Source organism: Nerophis ophidion, linkage group LG15 (assembly GCF_033978795.1).
Source record: "Nerophis ophidion isolate RoL-2023_Sa linkage group LG15, RoL_Noph_v1.0, whole genome shotgun sequence".
NCBI lineage: Eukaryota > Metazoa > Chordata > Actinopteri > Syngnathiformes > Syngnathidae > Nerophis > Nerophis ophidion.
Genome location: NC_084625.1, coordinates 44358019 through 44377685, shown reverse-complemented (window position 1 = coordinate 44377685; position 19667 = coordinate 44358019). Strand labels below are relative to the sequence as shown.

The window sequence follows — 19667 nt, the reverse complement described above, 5'->3', positions numbered from 1 at the left end:
GCATTTCTTTTCACAGTTTATGAACTTACAGTCATATTTTGTTGAATTATTATTCAATAAATATATTTATAAAGGATTTTTGAATTGTTGCTTTTTTTAGAATATTTAAAAAAAAATCTCACATACCCCTTGGCATACCTTCAAGTACCCCCAGGGGTACGCGTACCCCCATTTGAGAACCACTGTGTTAATGTAACATATTATGGTAATTCAAATAACTATAACATATAGAACATGCTATACGTTCACCAAACAATCTGTCACTCTTAATCGCTAAATCCCATGAAATCTTACATGTTTAGTAAGGTGAATGAGCTGAATAATATTATTTGATATTTTACGGTAACGTGTTAATAATTTCACACAAGTCCCTCCTGAGTATAAGTCGCACTTATAGTCCGAAAAATACGGTACATATTATGCAAATATAAAAAGGTAAGCTTTTAGTAATTTTGTATTTTTTGTTTATAATTGGTTTTTGATCTTCATTATTTACTTCAAGTTATTACAGTATGTCTATATACATATGTATTTTTTTTTTCTTTAATTTTGGCCAAAGGGAGCGTATTTCAATTTCTTACACACACTTATTGCATATGTTGGCCAGAGAGGGAGCACTTCAAATGTTTACAAACACTTGTTATTTCATATGTTGACGAGAGGGGGAGCACTTTTAAAACCGACACACAGTCAATTTGAAAAATCCCTCCCTTTTGGGACCCCCCTAATTTTGACGGATACCACCACCAGGGGTGCAAAAGAGACATTCTCTATCAGATGCAATGGTTTTCCGCATTGGGACCATGATTTCGGTCCTAACATGTTCACCGGTCCTCATATGGAAGGTACTTTTCCTTGTTCATGTCCAAAGAAGGGTAGAAATACAAGAACACACACATATGTTGTTTTGCTGTTTGATACTTGCCCTTTCCTCATCCAGTGGCACAGCAGTGTGATTTTAAAGCTGGTCAAAGTTGCGGTTGGAAGAATGCAGACGAGGTCCCGGTCTCCATGCATGCATTTCGCTGGGCACCCGACCAAGGAGAGAGCATTCATGCTGGAGAACAGTATCATCGTCCCTTCACTGACCACACACTGTGAGTATAGTCTTTTCTCTATAATATCCACCAGATCAGTAATTGGATTTGATGTTGCTTCTTCACCCAATTAGCATACTTCAATTATCAGGTTCCTCATTACGGTGAATTAGTTCTTTCCATCATCATGAAAGAAAAAAAATATATATAATGTAAACTAATCACATACAAACTGGGTTGGCTTGTTTATGTACGTGTATGAAGGGTCAAATGGGACAGAATTAAATAAATACTGATATAATACAATAATATAATACAATACTTAATATTATATTTTTTCCGGACCATAGGGCGCACCGGATTATAAGGCGCACTGACGACAAATGGTCTATTTTCAATCTTTTTCATATTTAAGGTGCACCAGATCATAGGGAGCATTAAAGGAGTCGTATCAAAATACTTTCTTGTGGTCTACATAATATGTAATAGTGGTTCTTTGGTCAAAATGTTGCATAGATGATGTTTTACAGATCATCTTCAAGCCGCTTTCTGACAGTCGCTTCCGGATGTGCCGTTTTGTGGGCGGTCTTATTTACGTGGCTCACCTTCGGCAGAGTCTTCTCCCCGTCATCTTTGTTGTAGCGGTGTAGCGTGCAAGGACGGGAGTGGTAGAAGTGTCAAAAGATGGAGATAACTGTTGTAATGACAGTCAGACTACTTCTATCAATAACAGAGCAGCATCTCCTCATTCGGAAACAACATATTTGCCTTAAATGTGTCTCGTGAAAAAAACGTCCGACCGGAACTCTCTAATAACTAAAGTTCCTTGGGTAAATAATGTAAACTCACTACACCGGTATGTTTTAGCGTTTTCATGGCGAGTTTACTAACAGATATAAGTAAGAACTTTACACTACTTTGTATTAGAAATGGCAACAGCGTAGGATGAATGTCCCATAACAAGAAGATAGAGAAAAAGAACAAGCTTATCAGCTACGGTGTCGCACGGACAACAAAGGAGGACTCGCGCAATTTTTCAGGATTTATGCAGATCCCAAATACAGATCTGCAGGTACCAGAAGCTAAGAAAAGTTGCTTTTGCATAATATTGCTAACCAAAACACAAGATAATGTCTTACCTCATACACACACTATAAAAATACTCGTATGTTTAATGCGCCGACAATCCATCAATCGGTGCTGCGTCATATTTTACCCAAGTTGTACTAAAACATTTTGATAGATTTTTGAGCGCTGTGTGTAATGTTGAATATTTTCAATAGAACATATAAAATGTTGGTGTTATTTACTTGAGTCATATTGCCATCATAGTGCAGTCTACACATACAGTATCTCTTATGTTTGACTGCCATCTACTGGTCACACTTATCATTACACCACATACTAAATAAAATTGCTTCGAGGTTGGTAAACAAAACCAGAATTATCTCATACATTAGGCGCACCGGCTTCTGTTGCTTGACCAACATCCTCACCTGTTTCTGCCCCTAATCACCCTTTATATTCTGGTGTCTCACTGTATTGGTTTCTGGTTCATTGTTCGCTACACACGGCGGTTTGTTTGTTGGTTTTCTTTGTTAGTTTTCATGCTACCTATGTTGATGCTAATTTTTATACTATGTTGAGCTAGGACCAAAGGTGCGGGTGTAAGCCAGCATACGACAGCATAATTCGTAAGTCTTTTGGTGTCATACATCAGATATACACTGTATATGATAATAGCTTCAATATAGAGTCAATCTGTTGAAGATTATCATTGTCAAATACTTACAATTGTGTGTATACAGACAGTTGTAAGCTTTTGACTACACATATGATAACTACCGTATTTCCTTAAATTGCCGCCGGGGCGCTAATTAATTTAAAACCTCTTCTCACTCCTGCGCTTACCAAAGGCATGCGGTAAAAGTAAGCATGCGCTAATTATTTTAAAACCTCTTCTCACTCCGGCACTTACCAAAGGCATGCAGTAAAAAATTGAGTGTGATGTAAGGATACCATCATGAAAAGCACATTTAGTAAAAAGAACGTTATTATGGTCTTACCTTTACTTATAAATTAAGTCCATGCCAGCTCCTTCTGATCAAAAGCATCGATAACTTGTTTATAAACATCTTCCTTATCTTTCTTCAGTTTTAAAAGTCTTTCTGTTTTGATGGAGATCTTCCTTTATTACCTCCTGCTTTGATTGAAAGTCCAGTTTAGAAAACTGCAATCAGACCGCTGCTTTCAGTTAGCTCGGTTCCTCAAGTGCGGGCGACGACAGAATGATCCTCGGGGAACTCCCCCTCCCGTTCTGCTCCGTGGATGATCTCTTTATCCCATCGCTGCCCCCAGGAAGTGTTATTGTATAAATAATACACTGGGTATTTAGGACTGGAACATGCTTTATTTCAGCCCGGTTGTTTACATAGCCAGCATAGGAGTGTTACATCCTAAAAGGTCCGTCATATCCGTCCCAGCACATATCACGTCACTCATTGTCACTTCTCCTGCAGCCTAGTAGTCGGAGAAAGATCACTAGCGCCCTCTACCACCAGGAGCCGGGAGTCATTTAATGAATCATATTTGACAGACGCAGCTACGGTATTGTGAAGGTCTCAAGCCGTCGTCTTGCGGGTTCCCAGGACCACCAAGGAAGGACATGGCTTGAGGAGGTTGATTTTGTTAATTTTTCAATAAAACCTCAGTCCAGGTCGCTCTTTCGCTCCTCCTCTTTGCTCGCTCGCCGTCATCTTGACAGTCGGCTCCACCTTTCCACAGGTACCGGTATAATAATAAAACATAGCTGCTTACAGTTCTTTTTAATATACCGGTATTCAATAGCTTGGACTTTAAATCCTACTGAATAGTTCTTAATCTTCTTCCCTTTATGCGATTTCAAATTACCGGTATTGAAATCAGCCTCCTCCATTTTGAAAATGATGACAGGGAAAGTGTCACTCGTGACCTCAGGAGTTTGACCCGGCAGTAATTCAAGGCAGGCGCATACTATATACCCGGCGGCATTAAATTAGATTTGATGATACCTGTAGAAACCCTGACAACTAATAAAGCAATGATGAACACTGATCAAGACATCATCCATCCCCATTTTATTTTAGGGCCAATTTTACACATCTTTTATTGAGCAAAACTGATCACTGTGGTCCATAACCGCACCAAAACAAACTATCAGTCGTATTACCAGAAGCCACTATCTTTCTCTTTAAGTTGCTCCAACAGACACACAAACTCGGCTCAGCTAGTGATGCATTTAAGGCCACACAAACATTCGGACAACTCCCAAACCACAAATAAACTAACTTCCAGATCGTTAAACTAGGATGCGGTTCAAACGCAGCCAATCAATGTCATTAACAGAATGTGATGCGTGCGTGTCGCTGTTTTTCAGAGTAGCTTACAGCTAAAAATGCAGCAAAGCACTGTACCAAATCACATATGTGCTTATTGATTTAGTAAGAATGTTAAGTTATGGATATTTGTCATGAAATGCTGTTACTAGATTACAGAAATGCTAAGTGTATTGATATATTTTACAGACCAAATGTTACAGGCACTAAACTGTATATCATTCTTGTGCCAGAGCACAAGTCTCATTGCGCAAAATCTAAATGTTTCAATGTGAACAAAATGTGATCCCTGAAAATGGGTACATGTCTCAAATTCTTTCCAAACAAAAACCTCTTCCGTGAAATACAAAACCCATAACCAGTGAAGTTAGCACACTGGTAATCCGTAAATAAAAACAGGATACATTGATTTGCATATCCTTTTCAACTGATATTCAATTGAATAGACTGCAAAGACAAGAATATGAATGTTCGAACTGAGGAACCTAATTGTATTTTGCTAATAATCATTAACTTAGAATTTAATGGCATTTTTACCACTGAGTTACATGGCCTTTCCTTTTAACAACACTCAGTAAACCTTTGGGAACTGAGGAGACCATTTTTTCAAGCTTTTCAGGTGGAATTCTTTCCCATTTTTGCTTGATGTACAGCTTAAATTGTTCAACAGTCCTCGGTCTCCGTTGTGGTATTTTAGGCTTCATAATGAGCCACACATTTTCAATGGGAGACAGGTCTGGACTACAGGCAGGCCAGTCTAGTACCCGCTCTCTTTTACTATGAAGCCACGCTGTTGTAACACGTGGCTTGGCAATGTCTTGCTGAAATAAGCAGGGGCGTCCATGAAAACGTTGCTTGGATGACAACATATGTTGCTCCAAAACCTGTGTGGACCATTCAGCATTAATTGTGCTTTCACAGATGTGTAAGTTACCCATGCGTTGGGTACTAATACACCCCCATACCATCACAGATGCTGGCTTTTGAACTTTGTGCCTAGAACAATCAAGATGGTTCTTTTCCTCTTTGTTCCTTAGGACACAACATCCAGTTCTCAAAAAACATTTTCATATGTGGACTCGTCAGAACACTTTTACACTTTGCATCAGTCCATCTTAGATTAGCGTGGACCCGGTGAAGCCGGCAGCATTTCTGGGTGTTGTTGATAAATGGCTTTGGCTTTGCATAGTAGAGTTTTAACTTGCACTTACAGATGTAGCGACAAATTGTAGTTACTAACAGTGGTTCTCAAAAGTGGTCTTGAGCTAATGTGGTGATATCCTTTACACACCGATGTCGCTTTTTGATGCAGTACCGCCTGAGGCATCGAAGGTCACGGGCCTTCAATGTTACGTGCAGTGATTTCTCCAGAATCTCTGAACTTTTTGATGATATTACAGACCTTAGATGGTGAAATCCCTAAATTCCTTGCAATAGCTTGTTGAAAAATGTTGTTCTTAAACTGTTCGACAGTTTTCTCACGCTTTGGTTCATAAAGTAGTGACCCTCGCCCCATCCTTGTTTGTGAATGACTGAGTATTCCATACAAGCTGCTTTTACACCCAATCATGGCACCCACCTGACCCCAATGAGCCTGTTCACCTGAGGGATGTTCCAAATAAGTATTTGGTAAGCGGTCCTCAACCTTATCAGTCTTTTTTGCCACTTGTGCCAGCTTTTTTGAAACATGTTGCAGGCATCAAATTCCAAATGTGCTAATATTTGCAAAAAATAAATTTTTACTAATTTGAACGTTAGGTATCTAGTCTTTGCAGTCCATACAATTGAATATAGGTTGAAAAGGATCATTGTATTCAATCAATCAATCAATGTTTACTTATATAGCCCTAAATCACTAGTGTCTCAAAGGGCTGCACAAACCACTACGACATCCTCGGTAGGCCCACATAAGGGCAAGGAAAACTCACACCCAGTGGGACATCGGTGACAATGATGACCCAGTGGGACGTCGGTGACAATGATGACTATGAGAACCTTGGAGAGGAGGAAAGCAATGGCTGTTTTTATTTAACATTTACACAACGTGCCAACTTCACTTGTTTTGAGATTTGTATTAGAAAATGACAGCTGTGATATATTTATTTGAATAGGTCCTTTTAACTGTTATAAAGTCCTTTTTTTGGAACAGGTGTGATGGTGGTGTAAAATTATGGGGAACGTGGCTTACCAGCCATCAAAGTACAAACTGCAGTCCTTTGATTCCTTTATAGAGATTTTGTACATTTTCAAGTGTTGAATTCATACCATTAAGGCTGAGCAATATGGCCTTTTTTTAATATCGCGATATTTTTAAGCCATATCGCGATATACGATATATATTACGATATTTTGCCTTGGCCTTGAATGAACACTTGATACATATAATCACAGCAGTATGATGATTCTATGTGTCTACATTAAAACATTCTTCTTCAAACTGCATTAATATATGCTACTTTTAAACTTTCATGCACGGAGGGAAATCACAACTAAGTCAATTGACCAAAAGTGTATTTATTAAAGTTATTAAGCAATGGCACAAACATTCATGTCATTTCCAAAACACAAAGTGCAAGATTGTCAGAGACATTTTAAGTGTCAAATAAAAATGAGCTGCATATATGGAAATCAAATAGTATTCGTCCTTCACTATGTGGTATGTTACTAAGGTTATGAAATTCTCTTCATTCTCTAGCGAGTGACTTTTCAAATGATGCTACATATTAGCAGTAATGCTACTTTTTATAGCAACGCTTTTGCCCCACACTTGACAAAGTACAGTTGTCTGTTGGACATATTCCCACTTGAAGCCGAACCACCACCAGACGATGGACCCCCAGCTGTTTTTATTGGGAATTAAGTCTTCCTTCATTTGTTACCAGATCCGCACCTTCTTTCTCTCGTACGGCTACGTTAGCAGCTAACGTAGCCCAGTCTGCTACCTCTCTGCTGGGCGAGGGCGTATAGGTATGTGACGTATGACGTGACAGTATGTGACGTGTGTAAGAATGTGCGCCTGCTTGTCTGAGAAGGAGAGACAGGAAAGAGTGGGAAGAGCCTGTAGTGTAATGCCCGCAGCTAAAAGCAACTGCGTGAGAACGTATACTCGAATATTACGATATAGTCATTTTCTATATCGCACAGAGACAAACCCGAGATATATCGTATATATCGATATATCGCCCAGCCCCACATACCATAATGATGCATTTGTAACAACAAGCATGATGCGCTGCGTGTATCATGATCAATATTCTAGTGCAGGGGTCGGGAACCTTTTTGGCTGAGAGAGCCGAGAAGCCAAATATTTTAAAATGTATTTCCGTAAGAGCCATATAATATATTTTTTTAACACTGAACACAACTAAATGCATGCATTTTTAAGTAAGATTATAATAGGTCCCTTATTCTTTGTAATAACATTGTTATTCTGAAGCTAACTGTGGAGGGGGCGTGGCCTGCGGGCCTGCAGCGACAGGTGCGTAGATGGCCCACCTGGGCCTTGTTATCTAATCACCTGTCGCTCTGCTTTAAGCAGCAGCCAAAAGGAGAGATGGGGTTGGGGCTGGAAATACAATTGCTGGAAAACAACTGAGACTTATTGAAAAATAAAACAATATTGTAACCCTGATACAGGCTCTCATGTCGGTGCTTGGGGGTCTGAAGAACCCCCAGGAGGGAAAGCCCCACACTAACCAATAATAACTAAATAACTTCTTACCATTAACGCAACTTCTTGAACGGATGGGTGGATTAAAAATGCATGAGAATGTTTTATATTTTGAACATTATTTTTAACACTGTGATTACAAGTGAAATTATTCATTACTTATCGTTTTAAGCAGTGTCAGCTCAGATTTATCCGAGAGCCAGACGCAGTCATCAAAAGAGCCACATCTGGCTCCTGAGCCATAGGTTCCCTACCCCTGTTCTAGTGAGTTACTTGATGGACAGTTGTCCGCTAACAAGCAGATGTCATGTATTGCGTTTTATTTGCCTCATTGTTAGTACTCCTCCCTAAACTGTGCAGAAGATAAACAGTGAGCAATTTCTCCTTATCTGTTTTTATTGAGTGCATGCTAAAAGCAGACAATGAATGCACTTTGACCACGTCCTCTCAGTCATTTCTTCAATGTACGACACAAAGTTCTCTCTTAAGGCGGCACCGCAGAGCCGCCTCCTTGCCCCGTAACAACCTTCTAGATCAGGGGTAGGGAACCTATGGCTCTAGAGCCAGATGTGGCTCTTTTGATGACTGCATCTGGCTCTCGGATAAATCTGAGCTGACACTGCTTAACACAATAAGTAATGAATAATTCCACTTGTAATCGCAGTGTTAAAAATAATGTTCAACATGAGGTGGCGACTTGTCCAAGGTGTACACCGCCTTCCGCCAGATTGTAGCTGAGATAGGCGCCAGCAGCTCCCGCGACACCAAAAGGGAATAAGTGGTAGGAAGTGGATGGATGGGATACAAAACATTCTCATCCTTTTTTTTGTCCAAGAAGTTGCGTTAATGGTAAATTATTTATTATTGGTTAGTGTGGGGCCTGCCGACATGAGAGCCTGTTTCAAGGTTAAAATATTGTTTTATTTTTCAGCAGGTCTCTCAGTTGCTTTCCAGCAATTGTCTTTTTCTCTTTCGTTCTCGCTCTGGCTCAAGCTCCAACCCCGTCTCTCCTCCTGGCTGCTGCTTATATCAGAGCGACAGGTGATTAGATAACAAGGCCCAGGTGGGCCGTCTACGCGCCTGTCGCTGATTTTGAGGCCGGTCCTGGCACCCCCCGCTTCGCTGCAGGCCCGCAGGCCACGCCCCCTCCACAGTTAGCTTCAGATTAATAATGTTTTTACAAATAATAAGAGACCTATTATACTCTAGAAATGTAGGTCTTACTTAAAAAAGCACGCGTTTAGTTGTGTTCAACTAAATTATTATATGGCTCTTACGGAAATACATTTTAAAATATTTGGCTTTTTGGCTCTCTCTGCCAAAAAGGTTCCCGACCCCTGTTCTAGATCAAGGGTCACCAACCTTTTTGAAACCAAGAGCTACTTCTTGAGTACTGATTAATGCGAAGGGCTACCAGTTTGATACACACTTAAATACATTGCCAGAAATAGCCAATTTGCTCAATCTAGCTTTATTAAATAAATTTATATAAATTAAAAATGGGTATTTCTGTCTATCATTCCGTCGTACATTTTTTTTCTTTTACGGAAGGTTTTTTGTAGAGAATAAATGATGAACAAAACACTTAATTGAACGGTTTAAAAGAGGAGAAAACACGAAAAAGATGAAAATTTTATTTTGAAACATTGTTTATCTTCAATTTCGACTCTTTAAAATTCAAAATTCAACCGAAAAACTAGCTAATTTGAATCTTTTTGAAAAAATTTAAAGAATTTGTGGAACATCATTAGTAATTTTTCCTGATTAAGATTAATTTTAGAATTTTGATGACATGTTTTGAATAGGTTAAAATCCAATCTGCACTTTGTTAGAATATATGACAAATTGGACCAAGCTATATGTCAAACGAAGACAAATCATTATTTTTTCTAGATTTTCCAGAACAAAAATTTTAAAAGAAATTCAAAAGACTTTTGAATAATATTTAAATTTGATTCTACAGATTTTCTAGATTTGCCAGAGTATTTTTTTAAATTTTAATCTTAACAAGTTTGAAGAAATATTTCACAAATATTCTTCGTTAAAAAAACAGAAGCTAAAATGAAGAATAAAAATAAAATGTATTTATTATTATTTACAATTTAAAAAAATACTTGAACATTGATTTAAATTGTCAGGAAAGAAGAGGAAGAAATTTAAAAGGTAAAAAGGTATATGTGTTTAAAAATCCAAAAATAATTTTAAGGTTGTATTTTTTTCCCTAAAATTGTCTTTCTGAAAGTTATCAGAAGCAAAGTGAAACAATAAATGAATTCATTTAAACAAGTGAAGACCAAATTTTATTTGAGTTTTGTCTCTCTTAGAATTAAAAATGTCGACCAAAGCGAGACCATCTATCCATCCATCCATCCATCCATTTTCTACCGCCTATTCCCTTTTCGGGGTGGCGGGGGGCGCTGGCGCCTATCTCAGCTACAATCGGGCGGAAGGCAGGGTACACCCTGGACAAGTCGCCACCTCATCGCAGGGCCAACACAGATAGACAACATTCACACTCACATTCACACACTAAGGCCAATTTAGTGTTGCCAATTAACCTATCCCCAGGTGCAAGTCTTTGGAAGTGGGAGGAAGCCGGAGTACCCGGAGGGAACCCACGCATTCACGGGGAGTACATGCAAACTCCACACAGAAAGATCCCGAGCCTGGATTTGAACCCAGGACTGCAGGAACTTCGTAATGTGAGGCAGACGCACTAACCCCTCTTCCACCGTGAAGCGAGACCAGCTTGCTAGTAAATAAATACAATTTAAAAAATTGAGGCAGCTCACTGGTAAGTGCTGCTATTTTAGCTATTTTTAGAACAGGCCAGCGGGCGACTCATTTGGTGACCCCTGTTCTAGATGGATGAGGAGAGATGGAGCAGGCTGGTGTCTTATTTAAAGCGAGGCGAGCAGCTTGCCCTGTGGGAATTTAATCAAGTGAAGAGGCTGCAGCAGCTTTGGGCACAGTGAGAGCAGGCCTGTGGATTGGCTAGGGCCATTAGAGGGGAGATTAAACGCCTTGAGGGGATTGTTGAAACTGTGATTCACACTTGATAGCAGCTCGGCAAGAAAATAAGTGTTGACTGCAATGATGGGTAATGGTTGTTACAACTTTTAAGGAAATTTTCATGCTGCCTTACAGCTAGAAGTTGAAGATTGTGGGCAAAAAATGAAATCAAATTCAATAATACAAGAACATTACCGGTTAGCATATGTTCGCATTAGTGGTTGAAAAGAACCAGTTTAGGAGTAAATACACTGTTAGTACCGCCGATACCAATATTGTTTCTGGTCATTATTACTTGAAACATCATGACGAAATAAATGTATTTATTTTCCTTTAGTCAGGATATTATAAATATGTTGAAACACAGAACAAAGATTGTGTAAAAATACAAACCCCGTTTCCATATGAGTTGAGAAATTGAGTTAGATGAAAATACAATGATTTGTAAATCATTTTCAACCCATATTCAGTTGAATATGCTACAAAGACAACATATTTGATGTTCAAACTGATAAAACATTTTTTTTTTGTGGAAATAATCATTAACTTTAGAATTTGATGCCAGCAACATGTGACCAAGAAGTTGGGAAAGGTGGCAATAAATACTGATAAAGTTGGGGAATGCTTATCAAACACTTATATGGAACATCCCACAGGTGTGCAGGCTAATTGGGAGCAGGTGGGTGCCATGATTGGGTATAAAAGCAGCTTCCATGAAATGCTAAGTAGTTCACAAACAAAGATGGGGTGAGGGTCAACAATTTGTAAGCAAATTGTCGAACAGTTTTAGATCAATATTTCTCAACAAGCTATTGCAAGGAATTTAGGGATTTTACCATCTATGGTCCGTAAAATGATCAAAAAGTTTAGAGAATCTGGAGAAATCACTGCACGTAAGCGATGATATTACGGACTTTTGATCCCTCAGGCGGTACTGCATCAAAAACCGACATCAGTGTGTAAAGGATATCACCACATGGGATCAGGAACACTTCATAAAACCACTGTCAGTAACTACAGTTGGTCGCTACATCTGTAAGTGCAAGTTAAAACTCTACTATGCAAAGCAAAACCCATTTATCAACAATATCCTGAAACGCTGCCGGCTTGGCTGGGTCCATCTAAGATGGACTGATGCAAAGTGGAAAGGTGTTCTGTGGTCTGACAAGTACACATTTCAAATTATATTTGGAAAGAGAGGTGTCCTCCAGAACAAAGAGAAAAATAACCATTTGGATTGTTATAGGCGCAAAGTTCAAAAGCCAGCATCTGTGATGGTATGGGGGTGCATTAATGCCCAAGGCATGGGTAACTTACACATCTGTGAAGGCACCATTAATGCTGAAAGGTCCATACAGGTTTTGGAGCAAATTATGTTGTCATCCAAGCAATGTTATCTTGGACGCCCCTGCTTATTTCAGCAAGACAAGCGTTACAACAGCGTGGCTTCGTAAAAAAAGAGTGCGGGTAATTTCCTGGTCAAGCGAACATGGATCCCGACTACATGTCAACCGGCAGTTTTCGGTGAGAAAATTGTGGTAGTAAGTCGCCTCTTACCGGAGACATCAGCGGAGCTTCCGTCCTGCTGCAGCTGCCGTGACTTCCCTCAGAGACTCTGGCGTCAACACACCCGTGGCCACACCGCTCCCACTTTCAGGTACTATTTAATCTTACTAAAACACTAGCAACACAATAGCAGATGAGGGATTTTCCAGAATTATTCTAGTAAATGTGTCTAAAAACATCTAAATCGCTCCCACTGCAATCGCCTTTTTTTTAAACTTTTTTTTTCTATTCCTTCACTCTAAATTTCCTCATTCACAAATTTTTCATCCTCGCTCAAATGAATGGAGGATGTGAGGAGCCCTACAACTCGTGACGTCACGCGCACATCGTCTACTACTTCCGGTACAGGCAAGGCTTTTTAATTTGCGACCAAAAGTTGCAAACTTTATCATGGATGTTCTCTACTAAATCCTTTCAACAAAAATATGGCAATATTGTGAAATGATCAAGTATGACACATAGAATGGACCTGCCATCTCCGTTTAAATAAGAAAATCCCATTTCAGTAGGCCTTTAATAACCGATGGTTTCTTGCTCAATAAATTCCTGACAACCAACATCCTGTGTAGGGGACATTTGTGGCTTGCATAACTGGGCCATTATTTGTCCAAAATATGTAACTCTTAAAAAAACAACCAAAACATCCGGTATTGATCAGCTATGTATAAAAGTATCTCACATCTTATTAGCTTGCATGCAAAATGTCGGATATAAGCGCTACAATACAAGCAGTCGTACTTGCACAAAGATGGACTGCCAGTTAACAGCTTAATGTCTGCCAATAAGCACACTAGGTTGTTCTTTTCTTGTATTATAAAGTAATTTACAAAAAGTAAACATGGTAGGCTACTACATGCTAGCAGTTACACAACAGCACCCTAGCTAGACACATGTAATACGTGTCTTTTAGGGCTGTGAATCTTTGGGTGTCCCACGATTCCATTCAATATAGATTTTTTTTTTTCAATTCAACACGATTTTCGATTCGAAAACGATTTTTTCCCCGATTCAAAAGGATTCTGTATTCATTCAATACATAGGATTTCAGCAGGATCTACCCCAGTCTGCTGACATGCAAGCAGAGTAGTAGATTTTTGTAAAAAGCTTTTATAATTGTAAAGGACAATGTTTTATCAACTGATTGCAATAATGTTAATTTGTTTTAACTATTAAATGAACCAAAAAATATGACTTATTTTATCTTTGTGAAAACATTGGACACAGTGTGTTGTCAAGCTTATGAGATGCGATGCAAGTGTAAGCCACTGTGACACTATTGTTCTTTTTCAATATTTTTTTTATAAATGTCTAATGATAATGTCAATGAGGGATTGTTAATCACTGCTATGCTGAAATTATAACTAATATTGATACTGTTGTTGATAATATTCATTTTTGTTTCACTACTTTTGGTTTGTTCTGTGTTGTTTGTGTCTCCTCTCAATTGCTCTGTTTATTGCAGTTCTGATTGTTGCTGGGTCAGGTTTGGTTTTGGAATTGATTTGCATTGTTATGGTATTGCTGTGTATTGTTTTGTTGGATTAATTAACCCCCCCCCCCAAAAAAAATCAATTTATTTTAAAAATGAGAATAGATTCTGAATCGCACAATATGAGAATCGCGACTCAAATTAGAATCTATTTTTTCCCACACCCCTAGTGTCTTTCATTGAACAATATTGCAGTCTAAAACTGCACATTTGCAATTATAAACAAGTATTGACCCTTACTGACACAAGCAAGCAACGCTGAGTTGTGTTGCGTGTGCTTGTTGCAGAGGCAGCCCTGAAGGTTGGTACATGTGCGCCGACAGTTCCAACGGCGGCTACGGCCACACCAGCGACCTCCAGACGCCTGTCATCTCCTCCACTGGGCCACAGTGCACCCTGGTTTTTTGGTACCACATGGGCGGCTTCACCGTGGGCTCCCTGCAGGTGGGGAAGCTCTCAATGACTTGTCCGTCTCTCGTCACTCCAACAAGCCGTGCCTTGTCTTCTCAGGTGCTGCTGCGGCGCGGCAACGTCACTCACGAGGTTTGGTCTCAGACTGGTAACCAGGGCAACAAATGGCGGAGAGGAGAAGTGTTCTTGGGGCTGTCACGTGACTTTCAGGTATGGACAAGCCTTTACTCCCCAATACTGTTGTCCCGATACCAATATTTTGATACCGGTACCAAAATGTATTACGATCCTTTTCCGTACTTTGATTCTTTTATAAATGGCATTATGGGCTTTATTTTAGCAAAAAATATTACGGTACACTAAACATATGTGTGAGGACTGGTCGGCACAGCGCTGCCGGGAATGTCCCTTCGTGGATGCGTTGACATGAACACGGCAAGAGGTAAGATATAATAAAATTTATTCTAAATAACAAAAAGGAGCTCTGAACAGAAACACTTGAGCTAATTCAAAGGCAAACCAAAAACGCTAGTATGAGAACTAGGAAATACAAAAATAGGAAATTAATCTGGCACGTGGGTACACAAAAAAGGAATAAATTAAACATGTAGCATGAGAGCTGATAACAATGTGCGTAGCGTGAGAGCTAGCGAGAATAGAAATAATTGCTTGAAAGCAAACGATCAAAAACCAGCCGTACAGATGCGTGAGAGCAAACTATGAACCCAGACCGAATGAAAAGAGAAGACTGGCTTAAATAGGAGGGTGATAATTAGTAGCAGGTGTGCGGGGCGAGACTAGCAGGTGGACTGATGAGTGACCATGGTGACAAAGCAAACAGGAAATAAGGAGTAGATGGAGAGAGATACAAAATGGAAAAATAAATATGTGTAGATCCGAGCAGCGGATCGCAACAATATGTTTCTTATTGCTATTTTGTCCTTAAATAAAATAGTGAACATACTAGACAACTTGTCTTTTAGTAGTAAATAAGCAAACAAAGACTCTGTCTTTAGTCTGCTGACATATGCAGTAACATATTGTGTCATTTATCATTCTATTATTTTGTCAACATTATTAAGGACAAGTGGTAGAAAATGAATTATTAATCTACTTGTTCATTTACTGTTGATATTAGATTAGATTAGATTAGATAGTACTTTATTTATTCCGTCAGGAGAGTTCCTTCAGGAAAATTAAAATTTTCAGCACAATCCCATTCAAGATCAGACAAACATTAAAGGGAGACAGAACAGGATCGCTGACGGGTCTGCCGGCTTCCAGCGCCCCTTACAAAAAAAGATGAGATACAGGTAAACAAGGGGGGGAGAAAAAAATAGAAGATTAAAATAAAATAAAAAAATCGGTCTTAGCCTGGGCCCTGGAGAGGGGGTGCAGACTGAGGCCAGGGAAAAAAACAACAACTCATAGCCATAGTACACACCCCTCTTACATGTGTGTAAGAGGGAAACATCAAAGAACACAGAGGACATTAAAGACATTAGAGCAGCAGATACAAGCAGACACTTCTACATACAGCTAGGAATAAAAAGTAAAAGAAACATATCCACTGTGGTGGCCTCTGCGGTGTTCTACGCCATCGTCCGCTGGGGTGGAGGGAGGATGGCCAGAGACAGGAGCAGACCCAACAAAGCAACCAGGATAGCCGACTCCACTCCCGGCCAGTGTCCAGTCCGCATGGATGAGCGATGATACGTCCAAGGAGACTGAGGTGTCCGACACCTGCTCACCCAGCCAAGACACCGCGAAGCCTCTCCGTCCCAGCGCTCAGTGCCAGCTCCGCAGCCCTGTCCCCTCATCCGCATCTCCTCCAGTCCCTCCAAAGCGACTCCGGTGTGGCAGACACCAAGCAGCTGGTCTTCATGGCCAAAAGGCTCCCGGGAGGCAGATCGAGAAGTCCACAAAAAAAGCACCACAGAGGTCACGAAAGTGACACCCCTTGTCACACAGTCCCAAAGGGTCCCGGACCAAAAGGCAAAAAAATATAATAACACATGAAAACAAGAGGGAAACACAAAATGTTGACACAAGAGCACAGAGCTCCTGCCTACAGCAGCCACTACAGCAGCGCCATCTTGGAAAAAAAAAAAAAATCTGCTTACTTTGTCTTTTAACATGTTCTATCTACACTTATGTTAAAATGTAATAATCACTTATTCTTATGTTGTTTGATACTTTACATTAGTTTTGGATGATATCACAGATTTGGGTATCAATCTGATACAGGATCATACATTGGTCATATTCAAAGTCCTCATGTGTCCAGGGACATATTTCCTGAGTTTATAAACATAATTAAAAAAAAAAAAAAATTAAACATTTTTTTTGGTGATGCTAATAAAGATCTATGTCAGTGATTCTTAACCTGGGTTCGATCGAACCCTAGGGGTTCGGTGAGTCGGCCTTAGGGGTTCGGCGGAGCTTTCGCCCCTGAGATCAAGACACACCCAACTCATCGTGTAAATAAAATATTCTCCCTATCGGCATATTATGGACACCCCCAAACAATTTTCCCTCTAATTTTCCATTTGATTTGCAGATGTGTAATTTGTTGTGAGTTCATGCACTGTTTGTTGTTCTTTGAACAAGGTGATGTTAATGCACGGTTCATTTTGTGCACCGGTAAAAAAAAACCACAATTTTGTGTTGAATTAAAAAAAAAAAATACATTTAATTTTTTACTAAAAAAGGGTTCGGTGAAGGCGCATATGAAACTGGTGGGGTTCGGTACCTCCAACAAGCTTAAGAACCACTGATCTATGTAATTACAGTGATATCGACTCGATACACTCCTGTACTTAGTATCATTACAGTGGACGTCAAGTGTAGATCCACCAATGGCGTTTGTTTACATTTTCACGCCGGTGAGATACGGTCTGTAGTGAAGCATGTTTAGCTTTTCCTTGTCCTGCAGGGATGATATTTGTAAGAAACTTATTTTATGTGTCGCCATGGAGGCGAGGATTAGTCAATTTCGAAGTAGCTACAACACTGCAGATTGCAGCTGGACTTTAGTCGCTAGCCAGCTAGCTCGCCATGTCCTTAAGCACCTCTTCCTGAGGGCGTTTGAGTCATATAGTTTCACTTTTATCGTTACTTTTTCAGCCAAAATGCGTCCGTTCTCCCTTTTTTTGTCTACACACTGCGTCTGCTTGTAAATTAGAGATGCGCGGATAGGCAATTATATCATCCGCATCCGCATCCCTAAAGTCGTCAATCACCCGCCCTCCACCCGAACCAACATTTTATCAGGACCGTACCCGCCCGCCAACCGCCCGCTGAAATACATCAGAAGTTGTCCGCCTTTACCACTCACAGAGCTATTTGAACCTGTTTCACAGAGTAATGATGACTATTGGAGCCGCTAACGTTCCCGCGACTGTCCAATAGCGTTCATCCTAATTACATGAAAATGGGCGTGCTGTGAAGCCATTGCCTTAGACACCTTCAACAACATGTACGAACAGATTGTTGGTCCGGCAACATGTTGTGTGCAGCTTCTGCAATTACACGTTCAAGATTGAAAGGCATACTGGGTGATACAGAGTACACTGATGGTTGTGATATAAACAACTTTAACACTTACTAATATGCGCCACGCTGTGAAACCACACCCAACAAGATTGACAAACACATTTCGGCAGAACATCCTCATAGTAACACAACATAAACGCAACACAACAAATACCCATAATCCTTTGTATCCGTGACACAGCTGAATATATTTTACGCCCCCAAGCCCCCAGCCCCGGCCACCATTACGCACGGTCAGGAAGTGTCATGAATACAAAGGATTATGGGTATTTGTTGTTGTGTTTATGTTGTGTTACTGTGAGGATGTTCTCCCGAAATGTGTTTGTCGTTCTTAATTGGTGTGGCTTCACAGCGTGGCACATATTACTAAGAGTGTTAAAATGGTTTATATCCCAACCATTAGTGTACTCTGTGTCACCCAGTATGCATTGCAGTCGTGTGCGTGTTGCCGCGGAAGCCACACACAACATGATGCTGCACTGACAAGCATATCATACATGTTGTAGTAGGCGACAAAGCCATTGGCTTCATAGCACGCACTAATACTTATTATCTGGGTGACTACCGGCAGTCATTCAGGAGAATAATATCGTCTCTTATTGTCTTCTTCGCTTTATGACACGGGTCTTAAATGGCACTTTGAATGGCAAAGGATACCGATCACAGAACCATGCATATCAAATAGTTCCGGATGGTTCAACTGCCACCCGCCCGAATCTAATTAAAATCTATTTTTTCGTCATGTCAATCGCCCGACCCGCGGTTTATCTGCGAACTCCGCGGATGAGACCGCAAACCGCGCATCTCTATTGTAACTACTCTGTGATTGTGCGCTGCCAAACCTGCTCCTCTGCTTGTAAACCAGCAATGTCATGACATGACGACGACGGGGGGGCGTGGGGTGTAGGACTGATACTTTTTAGAGACGACATTGTACTGAATACGATTCATTAGTATAGCGGTACTATACCAATAACGATAGAGTGTACTCTCCAACATACATTCGTCAGTCGAAGAACTGGTTGATCATCTGCTGTTCCAAATCGTCCAATCACTGTTTTAGTCGGCCAAATGGTCAAACTGAAGGTGGCAGTAACGAGCCACTAAGTGGACTTCAGGATCAACAAGATGCAGCCAAGGCTTTGATTCATCACACTGATGTTTGCGAACCATAAACCCTTAAACCGTCCTCGAATCAGCGCCAAGTCAATGAAGCCTTTTTTTTGTTTTTTTACACGTGGAATGCTTCCAGGGCAGCACAGTGGAAGAGGGGTTATAGTGCGTCTGCCTCACAATATGAAGGTTGTGAGTAGTCCTGGGTTCAATCCCGGGTTACGGATCTTTCTGTGTTCTCCCTGTGACTGCGTGGGTTCCCTACGGGTACTCCGGCTTCCTTCCACTTCCAAAGACATGCACCTGGGGATAGGCCCCTCCCACCTCCAAAGACATGCACCTGGGGATAGGTTGATTGGCAACACAGAATTGGCCCCAGTGTGTGAATGTTGTCTGTCTATCTGTGTTGGCCCTGCGATGAGGTGGCGACTTATCCAGGG

The 19667-nt window shown here is 40.4% G+C and overlaps 1 protein-coding gene across 1 annotated transcript in view; it reads left to right on the top strand.

Annotated features, from left to right (window-relative positions):
* malrd1 (MAM and LDL receptor class A domain containing 1) overlaps positions 1-19667 on the top strand; it is a 156319-nt gene that overhangs the window by 51082 nt on the left and 85570 nt on the right. The window contains 3 exon segments of the mRNA XM_061922419.1: positions 941-1097; positions 14436-14592; positions 14659-14769. Of these exon segments, the coding sequence (XP_061778403.1) occupies positions 941-1097; positions 14436-14592; positions 14659-14769 (425 nt within the window).